Source organism: Pipra filicauda, unplaced genomic scaffold, assembly GCF_003945595.2.
Source record: "Pipra filicauda isolate LSUMZ 115617 unplaced genomic scaffold, ASM394559v2 scaffold28_size6257848_pilon, whole genome shotgun sequence".
Classification (NCBI taxonomy): domain Eukaryota; kingdom Metazoa; phylum Chordata; class Aves; order Passeriformes; family Pipridae; genus Pipra; species Pipra filicauda.
The window spans coordinates 3,485,390-3,501,154 of record NW_024104409.1 but is presented as its reverse complement, the minus strand read 5'-3'; the positions used below and the strand labels follow the sequence as shown (position 1 = coordinate 3,501,154).

At 39.4% G+C, this 15,765-nt stretch overlaps 1 protein-coding gene across 8 annotated transcripts in view; it reads right to left on the bottom strand.

Annotated features, from left to right (window-relative positions):
- Positions 1 to 978: 978 nt before the first annotated feature.
- Positions 979 to 15,765, bottom strand: part of ENOX1 (ecto-NOX disulfide-thiol exchanger 1) — a 362,324-nt gene continuing 347,537 nt past the window's right edge. For all 8 annotated transcript variants that reach the window (XM_039382917.1, XM_039382918.1, XM_039382912.1 and 5 more), the window contains 3 exons: positions 8,049 to 8,151; positions 5,015 to 5,100; positions 979 to 1,937 (listed from right to left, as the gene is read on the bottom strand). In XM_039382917.1, coding sequence (XP_039238851.1) covers positions 1,806 to 1,937; positions 5,015 to 5,100; positions 8,049 to 8,151 — 321 coding nt within the window. In that variant the 3' untranslated portion in view covers positions 979 to 1,805. The remainder of the gene's footprint in view (positions 1,938 to 5,014; positions 5,101 to 8,048; positions 8,152 to 15,765) is intronic.

The window sequence follows — 15,765 nt, the reverse complement described above, 5'->3', positions numbered from 1 at the left end:
TTAAAAATTTTATGTGTACTGCCTGAAAGCATAATTTTCTCCCATAATTGATCTGCTAAGCCTCTTTCTTTTCCCCTTTTGTACACAATTAGCATTTCATTTAATATTTCTATATTCCAGGTAGATGCCATAAGAGAAATAGACCCTAAAGTACTAATCACTAAGAGCCATGTAGGAGAGTTCCTTCATTACTAATTGCATTTGACACTAATTGCTGTTTGTTGAGGAACCTCAGTGAAACATCACTCTGACATGTATTGGGATACTCCCTGCATCTGTTTCAATTTGCCATATTTCCTGCTGTTGGTGCCCCACTTCATAGGGCCAGCTCTCTTGTGACTGGCTCCTCTGCCTACACAGATGTGTGACTTGGAGGTGGCTGCTGTTTCTTATCCAGCACCATGCTAAATGTTGTACTGATGCATTTGTTTAAAGCAAGGCTCTGGGAGGAGAAATTCCTTCCTTGCTCTCCTGGCTTGGTTGGTACACACACTTTAGCTTTTGCTGGCTCTTACAGGAGTGCTGGAGTACTGTGTATTTGACAGCGAAACTTACATGATAATTTATATCAATGTTCCTACTTAAGGAACACCACTAAAAGTGCTTTATTCCTTTCCCTGGCTGGCCAAAGGCCAGAAGCTTTAGCTAAATGTTAGACGAAGTAACTAATTGGATGCATTGCAAATACCCAACACAACATGGAAAACGAGATATTTGAAGATGTTCATTTTTTATCTGTCTGCTTGTTGAAAAAAACCAAATGAAATCTGTTCAGCTAAACAAAGGTCCATGCTGGTACTTCCCCTACCAATATTTTGAATTATTTTAATCTTAGCTAATATTGCTTTTTTGATTCATAAGTAATTTAACCAAGTTTTCTGCAATTAATAGTTCAGGTAGGAGAAAGATAAGTTCCAGGAGACTCTTGCTGGATTGACTACATTTCAAAAACATCAGAAGAAAAACTTACACAAACAATATGGTAGAAGTAATATTTATTGATAAAAATTAATATATCTGCTATAAAATTTGTAACAGTAATGCAACTGAATATTCATTTTGATGCATAAACCTGAATGTTACATACCAAATACAATACAGTAACACTGGTTTCCTCCCTATTTACATGTTTATGAAAATTGGTATGCAATCCATGTTAAAAGAACTTGTAATGGAGAATAGTTACATTAGAAAAATAATATTCTTGATAAAGCATTCTTGAGGACTCCAATCACATTTTCAGGCCTCTTTCAATAAGGCAAAAATCCCTGGTACAGCATATAACTTAATTTACAAAATACAATAACTTCAGACACATCTTCAAGTTTTCTTTTGGTATGTTTTTCCTCACTGTAAAATTACTCAATTTTCTTACTAAACAGAAAGAATTTTCTATACCAAAACTTAATGAGTTCTACTACATATTACACATACATCGCTGTAGCTTAGTGACCATAACCGGGCAATCTTTCTCCTTAACTGTTTGCTCAATGAGCTTTTCTTAGATATAGGACATGTAGTATTTTGAAATCATTATGACTGTGGTATCTTCTCCAGTTTTCATAGGAAACAATCTGTCACATTTTGAAACTTTTTTTTAAATTTTGTTTTATTTTATTTTAGGAACTGGTGCACAACTACATTTCCACTCACAAGAGAACGTCACAAATGTAACTAAAATTAGGCTTGGATAACTTTGAAAACATACTACTATGTGCCCAAACCTAAATTTCTTACTTTAATACTTTATAACCCTGCCATGCTCTAGGAATTCTTCTTCTGCATAGCTTCATTACTAGTCACAGTCAGACAGTTTTAATTCCTTCAAAGGCACAAAACTTCCACCTCTTTTCCAGTGTTGCTCCTACACCAGTGAATTCTTGTTTAAACATGCGTGGCAGTCTCATCAAAAGCATTTCTATCTCATTTGCAGAGATCTGAGAAAGGAACAAAAGTAAAAGTAAAGTGAGAAAGCTGCTCTGTAGATTGGGAAGAGGAAACATTAAGAATGGAAATAAGGGGAGGGGGGTGGGGGAGCAGGGACGAATGCAGGCCAGATGAAAACAGTAAACCCTTATTTTTTTTTTTTTAACCTTAGCCTGACATGAATTTCCAGATTCCAAAGCAAGTGCAAATTCCTTGAAGGAATGATTCTGCTCTTGTAAGAGGCTGTAAAACAATGTCACTGTAAAACAATGACAACTGCCGTGTTGGGGCTTGGTCACACAGTGCTGTATGAAGTCCATCTAAGAACTACAGTCATGGGTATACTTGTGAGGAGGAGGAAGCAGATGGGACTTTATTCTTCCTTCTCAGCCTAGGACCTCTCGAATTCTTCTCCCAGCTCCATCAGTTTTTCTCTTTCAAAAAGACTTTAATCAGCTCCCTTTTGTTACTTAGGGCTGACTATCCGTGGAGCCATCTTCTTCCAGTCTTACTCAGTTCAGCAGCCCCAGATAACTAAGCAGTAAAGTTCCCAATTCTGCATTGTTCAGAATGTTTGTATCATTTCGGAACCCTAATGACTGGTCACCTTCCTAATGGGAAAGATGCTCTCATTACAGCAAACATTTTCAGAAAGGCAACCTTTCTGGCATAATCAGTAGGGAAGTCAAGAAAGGAACAGTCATAGAAAATGAACCATTTTATCCTACTACTACTGCTTCTAAAATGGTGGTCATGAAAAGAACAGCAAGCAAATGTATGGGTGTTGCCTGATATCCACAAGTATTTTAAAAGTTTGATAGGTTTCTCTGGCAATAGGGATATTTGTGTTTATTCATATCAGTAGGAACCTTCCATGGTGAAAACTTTTCTTTTTAAAACAGTATGTGAACATAAAATATGCTGATTATACCTCAGTACACCCAAGGGAGGTGAGAAAATATCTACTGCCTCTTATTTTCCTCTAGAGGTTAGTGCAGCAGAAAGATTAAATGATTTATTAAAGGTGGCACCAAAAATCAGTGTTGGAGGCAGTCTAAAGCCCCAGAATAATCAGATCTATCTTTTAGATACTTACATGGCAGTAATGGATATCTGGTTACTTTTGGGCATTATATATGAGCTTTATACTGAGCCCTCAGCTCGCATGGCTATGCTGACCTTATCATTCCTGTTCAGGTGAAGAATGACAGTCTAACCATGGAAAGTAAATGAAATTAATCTCTGAGATTGCATCTCTGTATTGTGCTATTAGAAAGTAATTTTTTTCTACAAGCAGTTACTTACAAAATAAACCAGTGAGGTCAAATTTTGCAGCTTGTGTTTATTATGCCATAGTAGGCCCAGCAGTAGCTGCAGAGATGGAGACAATGCTCCTTCCATGAAGGCTCTGTTTGCAAGTTAAAGGTTTGATCCTGGTAGCCTCACAGAAGCCAACACGTTACTAGCGTGAGTAGAAATTCAAGGACTGAGCCCACAGTCATTCACTAGAAGGGACTGCAGCTGTGCAGGGGGAGAAAGTTGAAGAGCTCAGTGGGCAGAAGCAAAGAGCAGCAGGGCTGGAGCCTAAGGAGTCCATATTTTAGATGATTACTTTCATCACTCAAGAGATACAGAGATGGAGGGGTCATCCAGGGGAAAAAGCAGTTGAAACTTAGCCAAACACTGTTTTAAGGAAGGACTTGAAAGATAACTGAGGAGATTGGGCAGACTGAGTGCTGCAGGAACTGGGGACAAGATGAAGGAAAATGTACACATGGCAGAGGCAGGGAGTAGAGAAGCAGAAGAGGAATGGCTGTAGGTATGAAGCTCTGGATGCATCAGGTCTCGATAAAACCAGACATTTAAAAAAGAATTGAAATTCACCAGTTTCTCACCTCTTTCTACCATCCTCATCCCCTACTCCCTGTCCATTGTGGGTGGCAGTGGACTGTAAAATACTAGCAAAACTGAGTTGCCAAGACCTGAAGACAGTGCCTAAAAACTTCATTATTCTTCCTCACTCATCAATGCAACCTGTCTTATTTCCAGTGGGCTTCTAGCTCTACTCTTTTTCATAGAAACAGAGGAAGGATCCAGGATCATCCAGAAGCATGAAGCAGGCTATGAAAGCAAACCATCAAAGCAGCTGGAAGGTGATCTTAGCTATGTGCTGGAGGGGCTGTTCAGGAACAAAATATTACCAGGATCAAAGGAGTTGTGTTGGAAGGAGATCTTGGAAAGCACCATCATACAAGTACTGGGAGATATGGGTCAGACTTGTGGCTGACCACAGGGTGACCCCTGCATCTGCTAAGTGTCTCCTGAAGCCTAGCATCCTGCAGAGCCGCTGTTTGGCATTCACCTGATCAAAAGTGGCTATTTCACAGTTGACTTGCTTAATATTCAGGGCAGAGGAATAGGCCGTTTTGGGGCTTGATTTCATCTCATCCTACAGTAAATATTAAAAAGTAAGTCAAAGAATCTTATCCTACAGGTATGTATTGACTGTGGACTGTACAAACTGATGTATTAAACACTTTGCACACTGTTGTGTGTTGGCGTCACTTTTGTCTTGGCCACAGCCAAGACCCTGAATTTAGCAGTAAAGTCATCCAATTCCTTTGTGAGGTCCTCTCTGCTTCCATGTGCGGACAAAGGACATGCTACATGGTCCACTCATATGTTCATGGAAGTTTCGGTTCAGTGTGACCCATGACTAACAACTTCACAAAGAATAAGGAGCCATCTCCAAAAACTCTGCACAGTTTGATGGCCCTGGCTACATGGACCTCTTGTTTTGCTTTCTTTCTCCTCAGCTATATTTCAGAATCATGTGTCATAAAATCGTCTGCTAGTCTTTGCCATTTAAAGCTCTGCTCTTCTTTGCCATAAAAAATAGCTAAGCAGTGCGAGGCGAAGACCTCAACACAAGCACGTGCACTGTAATTTGCAAATGAATAAAGACTGCAAACCCCCAAGCCCCATATCCCATTATCTTTCTAATGGAAATGCATGAAGAGTTTAACCTGCAGTAAAGAATAATACAATATTTCTATAGACAAAACAGATTTTCGTTAAATTTTTTTACCCTAGAGTCCAACTGCTGCATATAAGACCAAAGATATTCTATATTGGCTCCAAAAGGGTGGACGTGAAGAAATGTGGATATGATACCTGTATTAAAAACAAATGCACACAAAATAGTAAAATTACCTCAGACACCGTATCGTTAAAATAGGCAAAATAATTCTGAATACTCTGTTCTTGCAGGTTTTTCAGTATGAATTATGATTCTTATTTTTCTTTCACAACCCAATAAACATAACAAAATGGCACATTTTTAATACAGTCATAGTAACATGCTAAATACCATAGCTCATCTTCAGGAATGACAGTAGTTAGCAAGTAAGTGACCAGGATAATATACTGATGAATAAAGGAATTTCTAAACAAAGCCTTGCTAGAAGCATTTCAGCTACCAATTTTATGCTTGATTTACCAATATAAAATTGTGGATATTGGAATGGTAAAATTATTGCCTTTTTCTCCTTCACTGGATGCTCTGTTGTGAAAATGTCTCATATAATTGTGACAGAAGCCTCACTCCCTCAAATTTTTCTAGTAATTATGCTGATGCTGGTAAGGAAAAGTGTTTAATCCGTATTACCCCTAACTGGTGCTGAAGAAAACACAAATCCTTTCTGACATATTTTACTTTCTCTTAAAAGAGAGCCTGTTCTGTCTATCTTCATTGTTATTTTCAGGATAATTATAAAAGGTATGAGAATAAAAGTGGCTTAGGAGGAGTCAAGATCTAAGTCTAGAGATTTTTTCTGCAGTAAAAATCAAGTGACAGCATTAATAATGATGACCAGTGAAAACAAGATTTGGGGCATCAGTATTGCTGTTAAAGGCACTATTCAATTTCTCCCATTCTAAACAAACAGTGAAAATAGAAAATGGCATGTGCATGACTTGCTGTTTGGGGAGAGTTGAACTGTAAGAATCAGAACAAATATTTTCAACTCTTTGGATGGGTTTCTTAGCTGAACCACCCTAGGGGAAGTTTCGTATACTTAAATCATAAACATCAGGATTAAAAATGCTTACAAATGACAAAAGTGGGTCACTGTATCTTGTGTACTGCAGGCCATACTGCTTTCTTCATGCTGAATGAATTAGGATAATTTTGGATTTCATTTTTCCCCAAGTACTGGCCATGGTTGAAACCGATAAGCAATATTTAACTCATTTGAGAACTGGCTTTGCAAAGAACACCTTTTTACTTCCCTCATTTTTTGAATAGCATTTACAGACTTCTGGCCCTGCATAGGGAGTGGTGTATATTTAATTTTATATTATGGTGAGTCCTAGCAGCAGTTACCTTCTTTGTGCTGTGGATGACTATAAGCAACCACACAAGAGCTTTAGAAGCAAAAGCCAAGACCATCACACTTGGATGGGTTGAATTGAAATCCAATTTGTGCTCCCATCACATATTACCAGTGTCATTGCATTTGTTATGCAGTTCCCAAGACTTTTCAATTCAGAACGTTCAAAGATAGCTCTTTCATATATTGTAAATAATAAGTAATTTGTAAATATTTTGTAGTTATTGACTGAAGTTCCATGATAACTTTTTAGTAATTTTTATTTTTTTTTATGCACTTTTCCTCTAAGACAATATTGTACTTTGTAAAATATAGACAAACTTAGTGAACGGATGGAGGCAAGGCCCATTTTTCCCTTACCACACCTGAACATGCCCCAGATGAGGAGATAACCTGAAATCCGTCTTTAGGACCTTTGAACTGTAACAATGAACCAGTTATGGGGGTATTATGACCAGAACAGAGATTATTTTGTTTATCTGAGTGTGTTACTGAACAACTGGGACACTGCCACCACTTCTTTCAGTCAAATAATGAGTGACTCATAAAAAAAAGGTTGTTATTCTGTTCTTAAAATCCCATCCTTGCTGTCCTTCTCACAGAATAATCTTTGAACAGATCAAGTACTGTCTGCTGCAATTAAAAGTTCCAGATTTTATTATAACAAGCAGAATTCAAACAATTCATACATTTCTGTGCAACCCACTGTTCTGCATCTCACCAGTCACAGAGAGTTTGTGTACTAAACCCTTTAAACACTTAAATACATTCTTCACTTTCAAATGACCTTCTCGGTCTAAACTGAATCCGTGAATTGCTGAATCTGTGCCTCAGCAATAAACCAGCAACTTTCCTGATGCTTAGGTTATGCAAATGAGCTGCACTTAAACAAATTAAGGTAGTTTTGGAACTATCACCTACTAGGATACTGCTGATTTTGTGAAAAGACCAAACCAAAGAAATTAAACCCCATTTTCTGAGGTCAACATTTCTGTTGCCATGCCACAGGGTACACTTTGAACAGTGAGCCTTCAGGCTCCACAAAAACCTGCCCCACTGAAAACAAATGCAGAATATGCATAGGTATAAATGGGGCATGTTCCCTCCAAGGGTAGCATGGGTACAGCCAGTTCTGTGTTGCTAAATGCCTGATATCAGTTAGCTGGCCCATTGCCTATAAGCTTTAGCTTTAGGCCCTCTTTAAGCGTTTATTTTAAAGATTTTATTCTAGGTAAAGGATATGACAGTCCTTGTGGTATTCTTTATAAATATTCATATTGCTAATTCCCTCACCTAATGTCAAAAGCATAAATCTGGCTTGCTTAATACATGCAGTATAGATATTTTTGCTTGGTAGTTTGCTAATATTATTTCCATGCCCTTCTCCTTCACTACTTGGTCTAATAATCATATAAGAAGCTATACAATTCTAGGCTGCTAAATCTTGATGAAAATACAGTCTTCATTGATTCATGCTGCAAGTCTAAATACAGATCCTGCAAGTTTCTTCATACCTGAAATCCTCCCGTTAAACTCTGCAGAATTGTTCAGGAAGGCAAAGTGCACTTGTATTTTAGGATTTCTCTTACTAAAAGCCATTTTGAATACAGATGAAAAAAATTTATTTTTTTTTTTACTTTTTTTAGCACAGAGTTGTGGCTAAACATATGCAAAACAGGAATCTGTTAAAAGGCATTTTGTTCTCATAAATCTTCTTTGGGGTTATCTTACCTATTAATAGTGCCTCTTTCTCTGATTTTAGACCCGGGCTTCGTTTCTCTGAGTTTTTTTCTCTGTCGTGGTTGACCAATGCTACTGTCAATACATTGATTTCCTGTAAAGTTTAAAAAAACAAACAGGTGGTCATGTAGATTTCATTTACTTCAATTAAACGTGTATGCTTCCTTTCAACTCTATAAAAAAATCATTACTTTAATTCGCATCTAAAGATGAGACAATTATAAATAATTGATTTGTTTGCAGAATATTAAGACACATTTTGGGCTACCTTTATGCAAAGAGCTGCCAAGAAGAGAAATTTTGCTTGTGGAGTAAGTAATAACTTTGTTGTTAGTGCTTCTTCATTATAACAGCTTGAGAAATTGTGCCATAAATTGTGAGGATGGTCAGAAAATTCACATTTTCCAACTATTAAAGCTGTAAACCAAGACTGCCTCTAGGGAACATAGATGGAAACATTCAGCTACAGCCATAAGAGTAAATTCAGCAGTCACTGGCAATGTTTCTAGACTACAACCTACTACAACAATGTCTAGTAGACTACAATCATCTAGCCTGTTACACTCTTTGACCTGTGCCTAGCATGTCCTCAATGCCATCCCAAACAATTCTCAGGCACGTTTTGGGGGGTCAGTACATTTCAAGAAGACCATTCCTAACAGGTGGTTTGCATAAAGCTACCTTGTTAAGAGCACCAACCTTAAGGGCAATCAAATCAAGGCTCCTGCTCTGAGCTCTTTTTCTGCAATCGGGTGGCCTGAACCATCCAAATCTCAGCCAAGTGATCACATGTCAGATGCTCCATCAGAAGTACCCAGGTAGTTGTGTGACACAGACTGCTCTTATCCTGGTTATATGTGAAGTAAACAAATTATCTCCATTTCCAAGGTATGTAAGTGAAGTGTATTGCACAATATTCAAGCACATACAGGGGGCTGTTTCCGTGGAGCAACTGCTATGCAATAACTTGTTCCTCGGTGAGGCAATGACTCACACTGCTGCATCTGCTCTGTGAAATGCTCAGCAGTTCCATGAAAAACGTCAGAGGCAGAGAATATGGGGTTGAGTGATGGTATGAGGTGAGACTGTGAAGGAATGGTGCTCTTGTTCTGTTTGAGGGAGTCAATGTAAGCAGCTGGAGGTTGCATGGGAGTGGGCAGCCTTAAATGCAAGCAGATTTGTATTATTCTGTGTAATGATGTGGCCCATTTAGAACGTGCCCTCAGGGTGGTGTCCTGCTCCAAAATTCTTGGCAAGCATTTTTGGCAATAAAAGAGGGACACTGGGCTTGGGTTGCTCTAAGGCACTTCTGAAGGTGTGAATAATACATGCTAAAATAAGCAAAAAGTCCAAAATACGTCAAATATGCCTCTTTACAGATGACTAAAGGATTCACAACCTGTGAGACTGGTAAAAAGAATCAGGAACTTCCTCATTTTCAATTGAAAAAGGAAAAAAAACCCCAACCAACAAACAACACAACACATACAGAAAAAACCCCAAAGTGATGTAGTCTGTGGTCTTTATAGGCTGGCTCCAAGGAGCAGCTGCCAGGATAGGCAGTGCCTGATGGCTCAGATGCATCATGGGTTCAAATGTTCCCTGGCGTTGTGAAGAGGAACAAATTTCCATGTGTCAGCTAAGAAACCTTATGTGCATATGAGTGACGTACATGCATATGTGTATCCTCAGCCCCCAGCAACAAGGGGCTCTGACAGACCTTAGCCCACACTGAAGGAAGAGTGAGATCCATTGAGTCATCTGGGATTTGTTGCATGTCTCCTGACCAGAGATCTATGAGGAGTTGTGTACCTGTAAGCTAGTCAGCCTCTTCAGTTAGTAGAAATGAAATAACTTTCTAGTTGTGTATTTTAGTTTAGGGAGTCTGCAGTTCAAGAGTTGGAAGTGATCCCCCCTTAAAATAATGGTGTTTCTCAGTACTCTGGCAGTTACATCACCTTGACATTAACACTCCAGCAGTAAGTCACGGGGCACATTATAGCAGCAGCAGTAGTATGCCCTAAGTTGTCCAGTACTGTTGATTCCCCTTCTGACAGAGCCAAAGGCTAATGCAAATACTGATCTACTGCTGGCCATGACATCAAAGAACAGTGAAAGAAAACCCAGGCAAGGAACAGAAATAAGAGAAGTGTTTACATGAATTTCTCCAACAGGGCAGTAATGACAAGGGGGTTACAGATCAGAACAGAGCTGGATGACAGATTTCGTGATGCTGCAGCAGAAGAGCAGAGCAGCATATGCCTCCAGAGCTTGTATAGGTTAAGATGTAACTTTGACTCCATCAGAGATAGAAAAGCAGTCTAAAAATAACAATTCCTCAGAGAAGAAGGAGAGCAGAGATGTGCATTTGATATAAGAGGCCCCAAACCCAGCACACTAGTAGTTTCAGGTGGGATTAGAAGTTCTGTCAAGCAGTGATGCAGAGAAAGAAACTATAATCCCATTGGGAGCAACAAACAGATGGATTCTCATTTAATGCCTAGATTTGAGCCCATGCAGAACATTTTGCATGATTTATAGGACAGTGTAAATGAATGCTAAAGGAAGTCACATCAAGTCTTCCTTAGCTGTATGTTTGTATAGAGGATAAAAGAGTAAAAAATTGTTTATGGGGGAGCCTGAGGAAACGAGTGGCAAAGATAGATACTCAGCAAACCACTGGCTTTAGAAGAAGGTTGTGGGTTCTTGGAGGTTTGAAAAGGAGACATTTCTGCCATCCAAAACTATCTGCCTCACAGAAGATGATAAATTAGACCACTCTGATGTATTCAGCTGCCAAAGGAAGTCTGCATTGGCCATGAGAAAATCCACGATGTGCATAGTCACATAAGGGATTCAGTAGCAACACTGTTATGAATTAACAGTGATTTCAGAGAAATGGAATAGTTGTGTCTAAAAAATTAGTGTGAAATTCACCCAGAAACTAAGCTAATTATAGTGTAAGTGAAAACATTAGGAATCTGACTACACACTGCAGATACAAATCTGGTACCTATGAAGCCTCTACAGCAAATCTTCATGCAGTTTATTTGCACTTTTTTAGAGGCACTACTTACGTCAACCTAGAGAAACAAGAATTTTAAGAGTACGAAGGTGAATGAGGCTATATGTAATTGGAAAAAAAGTCACCTCTCTGACATGGGAAAAAGCAACTGATCACCAGATGCCTGAGAAAAATTACATTACAGTATTTCCTTTCTTTCCCGCAGACCATTCTTTATTTGGAAAATTATATTTTCTGAGGCCCTAAGCAGTCTTCTTCAGCAGGTTTCATTAAAAAGGAATATTTTGCTATCATCTGTCAGTTACTGCATTAAAGGACAAGAACATAGCTGAGCATGTGCAATCCAGTACTGATTAGAAATGAACTGACCTTGCAAGAAGTCAACGCATTTATGTGGAAGGCTTAATTCAGGTTAAATCACACCTGGAATCATTAGGAAACTGGCTCTATTTATTATTCACAAATTATGTCAAAATTTGATAATGACAGCTTGAGCTGCTCAGTGTGAATGAAACTATTTTGTGTGATGCTCTTACTGTGTCCAGCTTAGAGCTTTTTCTTGCAAATTACATTTTCATCTATCAGCAGATGATGAAATGACATGAATTTCCCTCATAGGATTAACAAACTCTATGATTCTGCAAACATTCCTTGGGACCAACATTTTATTCAGGGCTCCCTGCTTTTGAACCAGGGAGGGAGAGACAGAGAGTCTTTCTGGAAAACTTTCAGGAGAACTTGCTGAATAAAACGGAGGACATCACATGGACTATTCATTTCCACAAGCAGATCTCTGACATCACCACTGACATGGAGCTGATAGCTGCGGAGAGTCATATGTGGCAGTTTCGCACATGGATATATAATGCCTGGTTGTGAGGTGGGAGAGAAGTTTATTTTGCATCATTCACTCATGTATCCTGGCTTCTTTTAGAAGAAAATGCAGAGGCATGAGCAAGTGGATTGCTCCATAAGGTGCCTGGTCTCACTGCCCAACATGGCCCACCACAGAGCAGCTGGGTCCTGCACTGGAGACAGCAAATAAGAGAGTGACTCCTCAGAAAAACGCACTTTTTAGAGAGAGACACTGAAGCCCTGAAGAGTAGAAGAAATGTGGTGACTTCTTACAGAAGATAGTCACAGATCCTGTAAGAACAAAAAGCTACCTCTGCATTCCAGGGTTCTAGCAGATCAGAAGGCCCCAGATATTTAGGCTGGATGACTTGGGTCTTTCACTCCTTCATTAGTTTCTTTTTTCCCCTATGGGAAAGTAAGATATTAAATAAAGATCTCAATCTAGATGTCATTAATCCTCTTCAGGTCAGTCTTGCACCAGTGCAAAAAAGGCAGACAGAATACAAAATATTTACTCTGGCCTGGAGTTTTTCTCTTTAGCAGAAAAGTTTCTCTTTACCCTAAAATGTTCTGTGATCCTGAAAACATATGCTATCCAGCATCCTTAAAAATGCAGGGAGTGAGGACTTGCTGTTGCCCATAAACACTGAGTAAGAGCCAAACAGGGCTTGCACAATAGCTGCCCTACCTGGAAACTCTTCCTTCCAGAGTACAGTTCCATATCACCCGTTGTTCAGGACTCTGCTTGAAGGGCAGAATATGGGATTTAATGAATGTGACATTGAAGACCAGGATGCAATGGCAAATAGCCAAAGAGATGAAATATTCACTCTCTGGGTAATCCAAATATTTGATAATTACCTTTAAATCTAGAGGGAATGGTGACTGCTTGCATGCTGTCTTTGAAGACCTCATTCTCTTTGTTGTAGTATATGGGATTCTGCAGAGGATGAGGGAGTAAAAATAATATTTTGTCTTCTGAAAGACCATAAGCCTCTGGAAGAGTTTGCAGGATATGTTGGCATTTTTACTATACGTAGAAAGCCTGAGCCATTAAAACAGTAGCAGAATAAGATGTTTGTCACAGCAGGCATATGACAGAGCCACTATAGAATGTTGTTAGATGTAAGGGATATACCACGCTTTCTCATCAGTCAGGGGATTTATGAGAGAAAATGAGTAGGAGGAGAAAAAAGCTATCTATCTGAAACATAAGCAAAAAAGAGCAGGCCAGAGACATGCTGTAAGCTTGGAAATAAAAGGTAATTTAATGATTTTCATAGAAGAAAGAGCCATGCACATGTGACACCAAATCTGCAGTCCTTAAGGTCTTGAAAGGCATAGTTCAGGTGTGTTTCCCCAAACTGCTTATTGAGGACCAGACAGGTTTGACTGCAAGCTTGGGTAGAAACTGGCCTGTGACATGAAGACTGTATTTATTTCATTTATTTTCATTTATCTGTGGACCTCCTAAAGTCTGGTATAGTTGGGTTTGCTTTGCTGGTCTTTCCAGATATGTACTGAAGACCCATATCTGAAAATTTAATCTTGCTGTTTTAATCTGAATGAAGCCTAATTCAATTTCCAATCAAGTGAATGGAAGTCTTGCAATAGTTTCAATGCACATCAAGTCAGGTATCTTAAATTTATGGGGACATACAAGTTTGAGATACAGGACAACTTCTGACAGCTTAACATGGTTGTCAGTTTAAAATGGGCTACTGTCCTTGTCTATGTTCTTATCCACAGTGGATTCAAAATGATTCAGTCCAAGTTGAGCCAAACTACAGCGGAAGAGCTTATTTAAATTTAACTTAAATCAAAATGCTACAATTGCAATGTATGAGTACACTCACAGTGATTGTGACTCAGATGATCACAGAATCACAAAATCATGCAGATGACCTTGGGAGGTCTCTAGTCCAACCTCCTGCTCAAAGCAGGATCAGTTGCAGTGTCAGAGCACATGGATGTGCAAAAAAAAAGGTAATAGTACAATGGCTGGACAAGCCTCAGCAGTTTCTCTGAAAAATGCCAGTCCTGCACTGTTATCAACAGATGCGTGCCTCCATCCCCTGCAGAAAGGATTTTCCAACCACCTTCACTTGCTCCATCCTCATGATACTTGTGATTAATGTCATATCTCCACAAGCACAAAGGGGGACAGAAACACCATTACAGATGGGGAAAGTTTGATAACCTAATCAGAGAAAGCAGAATCTCCTTACCTAGGTCCTCCCAGGGCTGCCACAGGAAAGCATCAGCCCTGGGAATCGAACGTGACACCTATCAACACCAGTCCACCTCTCTAAAACATTTTACAGTCTGAGGGGAGCACTGCCAATAGGAATATGGGACTTTTTAGGGGATGTAGGAGACGAGTATTGTGGGATTGTACAAAACTCAGTTGAGTGCCTTTAGCAGGGAAAGAAAAGGCAGGAAAAGGGAAGGATCATGGTGGTTTGGGAGCGGATAAAAGGGACTGGTTGCATGTAAACAGGTTGCTAGCCAGTTGGCTGGCCATTCTAGGCCCTGATCAGTGTATTACACTGATTAAATTCAATTTCTCTTTTCCTGGGTAAGGGACTCTCTATTCTGTGTGCATGGGCTCTGTGAGGGGGTCTGAGCACAGCAGCTGGAGTGGGATCAGTAATCAGAGAGCCATGTGTCTAGGACACTGCAGTTAGAGAGACCAGGGGGTCCAAGCCATCAACTAGGGACACCACAGGGTCTGGGGAATGACTAAATGACCAGCTTGTGTGTGTATGTGTGAGGCAGGAGCCATTTATGGGACAGCCTGAAGGTCAAAATCCAGTTTCTAGAGCGATTCACATTGTATATATGTGTAAGTCTGCACATGTATTTCCCGCTAATGGACCTTCGTGCTTATCAACCAGAAATGGGAGCAAAATTAGACTGTTTGTGTACTTCAGTACTGTTTATGTTTATGAATGCTGAGTTTGTGTTGCTCTGTGTGGCTATGTGTATGTGTATGCATGAGATCCATGTGTTGTATATGTGTGTTTGTGCACATGCTTGTGGGGAATGCATGCTCAGTGTAGTTGCAGATTGATCACATGGAGGTCTGACCACCTTGTCAGGCTGCAGGATTCAGCATCTCCCAAAAGCAGCAATACTTGATTTGGGCCAAATATCTCTAATTGCTTATTTAATGGAGCTTGTTCCCCTTCACAGACTACTTAGGGCACTGTGCTGTGATGTGATGTGTGAGAATGTGGCTAAGTGTTTGAACTCTGAAAGTAATTTAAAATTCTCCATGAACAATGCATGTGTTACACAACTCTTCTTTCAGCATGTCCTGTCACAGTGACTGTTTCTGACTCCTTTAAAAATACTCTAATGACTACGAAATTGCTCATAATCTTTGATTAATATAATTCTTTTGTTACTGCAAATGAATTATCTTGTGCTAGTGAATTAACTACTTCCTAGAAAGATTATATTTTACCTGGTCCTGACTCCCCATAGCCTAAAAACTGATTTTAGTAAAGTGCGTAGAATTAAGGTAGATGGCCTTGTGACACACTGTCTATATGCACAGAGGTTTCTTGGCCTTTTCTATGTGTACTGGGATAACTCAGTTTACAGTAACAAATTACAGTGTTGCATCACACAGGAAAAGAATAAGGCAAGGAATGAGGCATCCAACCATCAGCCCATAACCAAAGCTCTCATAAGCAATTAGTGCTACTGTTAGAGTTAGCACCAGACCAACAGTTCAGGAAAAAAAACCCTTTGCTTTTCAGGACTTTTTTCCAGGGTCTCACAAGATCCTTCTCCTTCTACTATCTATCTAGTGATGCAGAA